A 6,407-nucleotide genomic window follows, 5' to 3' on the forward strand; every position below is an offset into this window, starting at 1 on the left:
GAAGCCCGCCCCTTCCGGCTTACCACTGCCGGCCTGAACAAACGAACAAAAACGGAAAGGGCCTGTTGGAGGGCCTTGTCCCGCCCTTCCGAGATTGGAGGGCAACGCTGAGCGAAACAGCCGTAACGGGAAACAAGGAGAGGTTGCTCTAGGACGCGCGAGTGGCTCTATGGCTGAGTGAGGCAAGGGGCTTCCGTAGAGACCGTGTCCGGACTTACTACACGTCTATGGTAGGGAGCGAGGGGTAGAGTGGCTGCCCGAGAAGAGCCGGGATGGCTGCAGCGAGCGCCCGAGTGAGTGAGGGGAGGCGTAACGGGGTTGAGGGACAGTTGGGCCTCTAGTGAAGGTGATCGTTTACCGTGGCTCGCCTTGTCCTTCTTCTAATTGTATTTCCCAGCGTCTTTGGCTCCTTCCCGGTTCCGTCCTCCGCTTGCCAAGGTGCAGCTATCGTGGAGATTCTCCAGCCGACTCCGGGCGGGACCTGCTGGAGATTCCTCTGCCGCCCTGGCAGGCTCGCCCTCACGAGCCACTGCAAACTAAACGCGCGAGGTTGTTGTACGAGAGCCGCAAGAGAGGTATGCTGGAGAATTGCCTCTTGCTCAGGTGAGCCTCTTGCCCCTATCCCCTTTTTCGGTCTTCTTATATTCCTTTTCTGTATTTAGTTAGGCCAGCCTTTTTCAGTCAGTTTGGGGAGGCTGGAAATTGTAGTCTCACACGTCTGGAGGAAATCAAGTTATGGAAGGTAGGGAGAGGGCCTCTGCGCCAATAGCCAGCATATTGGGTGATTCCCAGTACTTTGGTATCTTTGAAACACCTTCTGTAACTTCCACTAAGAACTCCAGGCTTGATTGCCTTGTTTTATGCAGAAAATTTTGGGAATATTAGGGTCAGATTAAAGGGCCACGTCTATGCCTCTAGGAGGCCAGCAGTTCTTTCTTCCTACCCTAGCATGGTATTCAGTGGTTTACTGCCTCAGGAGATATAAATTCTATCAGGGATCTAAGATGTTGATAGATCTAACCACTTCCATGGATTATGAATCCCTTTTAAAAACTAAGTGGTCCTGTGCTATGGGACTGTGTATTCTATCTTTTATGTGTTATCCTCTGGGTGGCTCTTGAATTCTTACTGTCTGCATTCTCTATGCTATATGCACCACTTCTAAACCTAAGATACTTTAGAATGTTGCCATGTTATTAAACTTTAGAATGTATTCCATCTCAAGTGCAGCATCCAAAAATATTGTTGCAAAACAGCATGATTCTATCAACAAAAGCAAAGATTGGCCATTCCAATGACTATATTTTTGCAGATATGGTACTTAAGAATAGCCATTCCAGCTAAGAGACAGGATAGAAATATAAACAAACAAATAGGAGAATTCAAACACTGATTTATCTTTAAGTGGTCCTTTTGCCACAGTTAGCATTGTTTCCTGACTTTGTGCTTATTTGGTGAGTTTTCCTATTGTGGTTTTTGTATTGTGTTTTGCTGTTTCCCTTAGCTTCTTTGCCAAGGAGAATCTGAATCAAATGAATGAACAACAGCTGGATCTTTATGATCGCCTCATTAATGAGCCCAGCAATGACTGGGATATCTATTACTGGGCAACAGGTAATGCAAACCATTGTCTTTTGGCTCTCACTATGATATTTCTTGGCTTGTGAAGGATTATCTTCACATGCAGCAGAACTATATACGTAATCAATTTTTGTTTCTTATCTATAGTCATATTTTAGGGATATTACAAAAAGAGTTGAACAATGTTGTTGTCCATATTCCTAGAAGGCTGACACTGGCAATTTGAAATAATTGTTTCAGCTTTATGCGAAACCTAAATATTTGCGTAAAGAGGTGATCTCTGATAATCTTTCTAGCCTTGGCTTCCAGGACCATCAAGATTATAACTGGTGTATTCTATACATGAAGTTGATTGGCTAATTTGACTTGTTAATTTTAAGAAGTCCACTGTAAGTTTGGTTAAGTCTGGATCCACTTTGGATCTTTTGTATACTTACATGATTGGAAGCCCTTTTGAATTCAGTAGGACTAACTTCCTTATAAGGATGTGTTAGAATCAGATTCTATAAGTGCTGCATCACTGTTATGATAAAAGTATCTCTTCTAAAAATCTCCATCTAACATTTCCAGAGGATAGCAATTCTTGTCATGGGTTGGTGCTCCTTTTTTATATTTAGCAAATGAGAAAAGTTTCCAGATGAGACTTTTATCACATTGTCTTTCCTCATTCATAGAATTTTCCTGGGGGAATGAGGGGTCAGATGACATCATCTACTCACAGCCCTTCTTTGTTTTTTCACTGCCTCTTCATAGCTGGGCAGTACCTTCTGCCTGTTAGCACTGGAAACCCTCTGGCTTGGAAGTAACTTAACAGAGAGAGAGCCATGTAAAAAATGGCACTAGGTTGGCTTTATTATATTTATAGCCCACTTTTTTCTTTCAGGAAATCCATTCTTCATCCTTTCCATTCCTTCCATGTAGCTACCCTGTGGGGTAGGTTGGGTTGAGAGTCAGTGACTGACCCAAAGTTACCCAGTGAACTTCATGGCCAAGCAAGAACTAGAATTTGAGTCTGCTTAGTCTCAATCCAACACTCCAATCGCTTCACCACACTATAACTCTCTAGAGCAGCCTTTCTTAACTTGGTGCCTTTCATATGTTTTGGAGTGCAACTGTATCTATCTCAGGAATCATGGATAACAGTCAGGAAAGCTGAGTCCCAACCATTTGGAAGCCACTAGTTTGGGGAAAGCTACTTTAGCAATCTTCAGTCATTATATAAAGATTGTGTTTCACTTCCACTTTTTTCTTCCTTAAGAAGCAAAGCCTGCTCCAGAAATCTTTGAGAATGAAGTCATGGAGATGCTTAGACAATTTACCAAAAACAAGAAGAGAGAGAAGAGACTGCAACAACCAGATCTGGACAACTTTATTGAAGCCCCACACTGATCTTGTATAACTTTCTCTATGTCACACAACTTTGGAATCCTCTGAAACTAAGAAAGTATATATTGTAGTATTTGGATCTTTCTCAATGTCAAACACAGTATTTCCCGGTCCTGGCTCGAGTAGCTACAGTTCTGCATGTTTTGTTTCTATGTAATAAAATTTTAGGCCTTTTTCCTGAAGATGAGGAAAAAGGAGTCATAAGGACACTTTGGTTTTGACTCATTTTGCACTTCAGCAGTACAGTCCATTTATATCTATCTTATCTGCAGACTGATTTGAATGAAATTATCATGGTAGTTCTCATTCACTGAGAAATATTCCTGTTATTTAATTAGCTTTATATCTTGCCCAGTTCCAGTGTTCCTGCACATATTTCACTTTTGTTCAGTGCAAAGGACAATCTTTCTCAGAGGTGTACAGATGAATATCATGGATTTGCAAAAGTCAATATTAGTGTTTTTACTCTGTATGTATTCCAATTTAGGAAAACCATGATTGGCTATCACCTTCTAATATATTGGGACATATTAGCTACAATCATTTTCTCAAGGGCAGCCTTGTGGTTACCAGTTCTTTAGCCATGTCAATCCCTGATAAATATTATTTTGTTTCATTTCTGCTTTGTCACTTCTTGTTTTCTACTTTGTGTAACTGCTATCAGTCACTTGTACATTCTGATTTCTCTGTTACCGGTTCAGTATACTTTTGATTTGGAGACTCACCTGTAACAGCTTTGTTGGGCAAAGTTTTTACACTTACTTTGGTTTTACTTGGGAACATCTGGGTTGTGTTGGAGTCCAGTTTTCTCCCAACTGACGGCCAGCTTCCATTGCCCTAGATTGTTGACCATTATGGTTGACAATTTTAGCTACAAATAGTTTTGTGTGAATTTGGCGCTGTAATTGAATATCCAAAGAGGACTTGAGCACAACAGTGCTACTTATGATTATATCTTATGAGGCAGAAGGTGGTCAGTACTGGCATTAAGTCATATTGAAGGCTGGATTTTTTGATATATATTTCTTTGGGTAATTTAAGTATTTACTATTGGCAAATGTCCACAGTAGCAAATTTGGAAATGCAGAAGAATTTCAACCCATATAACAATTATACCATTTCAAGCAGTGGTACTCGCATGGTTGAATATCCTTTACCTCTGTTACAGTATCCTTACGATTCTGGAGGAAACCCCTGAAAGAAATGTATGTTTAAAGCCTAAAGCTCACATGGTGCCTCAGCCCCTCTTTCCAGGCAAGGACAAAAGACACAGTCAAAATTCTCTGTCTCTTTTGCAAGGTGGAGGAAGTCAGAGCTTGCCTCTCTGCTCCTCCTGTGCTTGAGTGGATGCACGTAACATTCTGAGTTCAGAAGGTTGTTACGAACATCCTCATAGGATGACCCTTAGATTTATTTGATTAATTAGTATCTGCTCAGTACCTTCTGTGATTATGACTTATGAAGAGTTTATGTTGATGTAGCAGGCATTTGCTACTTGTATACCATTTGTTTCCTTGTTTCCTTTTAACTGCTTACATTTCCTGTCAGAACCCTGTCATGATACAAGAAAACGAAATCATGGGTTGGATCCAATTTAATAAAGCAGGACTTGCCTGCTTTCCCTCATGCTCCCATGTAGGCCCTCCAGATCTGCACTGGAGGGTCCCACAACCTTCTAGAGTAGACAGGGTGGATGTGAGTCCTTCATAGGGGAGGGAAAATCTGTTCCAGCAGCAGCTTCTCTTCCAGTAGTAGATCCAATCCAGTATTTTTTGTCTTGTGCCCATACCTATTGTGTTCAAAAAATGACTAACGGTGCAATCTGATGCAAGTTTAGACAGCCTTATGTCTAGCTGGACCATGCTAGAAAGTTGTAGGATTTCTTTCTGTCTAAACTTAGAGAAGATTGCACCTTAAGATACATTTTAATCTGTTGCATCAGTGAATGCTTAATTATATAAATACATTTAAAAGATGCAGTATTCCTATTAATGTTGTGGGGGAATGCTTTTTAAACTATGAAAGCTTTGGGTAGTAGCGTTTCAGCTATTTTCAAATGTAACTGTGTGACAATTTGAAATACATTTTAATTCACCCTTAATCATATGGGGGGTTTAATTAGTTATTCATAATAACATATTTCTTTGCAGCCATCAGTTTTTCAGTGGCATTACCTTGAAACTACCACATGGTGTCATAATAAGTGTATGTATAATAAGTTGCTCATTCAGGGCTGAAGAAGGTGAAGGAATTCTATGTAGGTTTACTTAAAAGTGGTGTTACTTTGTGAGTCCTTGTTACAGCATACTCAGGGCTCAGTGTATGCTATGCCCAGATTTCACAGTTCTGCACCAAGTAAATCCAAATTCTATGACTGCATTGAAGGGCAATCCGGCTGAAGTGTTTATTCTTAGATGAACATGAGAAAAGAATTGCACAATAATGAAATTTCATGGATCTGGACTGTGTGATTTTCAACTTCTGCTTAGCCTCCGTTTCTAGTTACTGAGGTTTCAGAATTATTTCTATAGGTACAAATGTTAGAATATTGGTAGAGGTGGTGCCTTACCATTTCAGGAATTCTGTGCTAGGTGCCAAAACTATACTTGGGGTTCGTTGTACCACTCCTGCCTGTCTCTCTGAAGCCACCCTGACTCTCCAACTGCTGCTTACTGCCATGACTCCTATATAACAGAAAAATCAGTCTGGAGTCTGCTCTTTTTGAAAACCACAATTGGATCATTGACAGGGGTCACACTGCCCCTCTCCCTCAAGCCTTGGAAGGTTGTACTTGGGAATCAAATAATTAACACCTGGTTTGGAACTATTCAATATAGTTGTGCTGTGGGCCACTATGTGCCTTCCAGTGGCCTCTGCACTGGCATCTATAAATGAGGATTTCTCAGTGTGTTGTCTGAGCTGGTTGCTATGTGCTGGTTGCTAGGATACATGCTGCTAGCATTCTTTCATCAAGTTCCTAACTTATTTAAGTGGATGGATCAGTTCTTTGGGGAGGCAACAGGATTGTACTTGCTACAGGAAACCAGTAACCATTGCCTCGGCTGGGACAGGTAAGAGCATGCCATCGCAAGGTGAAGGTGGACTGGTGAGAGCTGCCTGCTGTCCAGAGTGGGTTTTGGTTTGGTTTGGTTGAGGAAGAAGTCTTGCAATGTCTCAAACTTGTCTGCCATATTCTTTGACTGTTGCCTTGTATTAGCTAAGTATGCCAAGCAGCTAACCAAGAACTTTGCCAGCCCTGCTGCCCAAGTGCTTTTAAGATGCAGCTGCTGGGAACCTAAGGCCTTGTGTGCCAAGTACATGCCGTGCTACCAAACGTTATCCCCGCTCTCTCTCTCTCTCTCATGTGCTTTGCATTGGAAAAGTTCATGCTGAAAAATGGGCAATAGTGTATGGCCTGCTGGGAGACCGATACCCATCAA

General features: G+C 41.5%; 1 protein-coding gene across 2 annotated transcripts; it reads left to right on the forward strand.

Moving 5' to 3' along the window:
* Positions 1-33: 33 nt before the first annotated feature.
* On the forward strand, positions 34-3,583 carry SDHAF2 (succinate dehydrogenase complex assembly factor 2). Of its 2 annotated transcripts, none has more exons than XM_044426005.1 (4): positions 34-293; positions 398-603; positions 1,505-1,614; positions 2,840-3,583. In XM_044426005.1, exons 1-4 carry the CDS (start codon positions 273-275, stop codon positions 2,968-2,970), a joined length of 468 nt encoding a protein of 155 aa, XP_044281940.1. In that variant the 5' UTR covers positions 34-272; the 3' UTR covers positions 2,971-3,583. The 2 variants fall into 2 exon arrangements, with proteins under 2 accessions (XP_044281940.1, XP_044281941.1); XM_044426006.1 differs by having other exon boundaries at positions 34-230.
* The last annotated feature ends 2,824 nt before the right edge of the window (positions 3,584-6,407 follow it).

Source organism: Varanus komodoensis, unplaced genomic scaffold (assembly GCF_004798865.1).
Source record: "Varanus komodoensis strain SLA01 unplaced genomic scaffold, ASM479886v1 scaffold16, whole genome shotgun sequence".
In the NCBI taxonomy this organism is placed as follows: domain Eukaryota; kingdom Metazoa; phylum Chordata; class Lepidosauria; order Squamata; family Varanidae; genus Varanus; species Varanus komodoensis.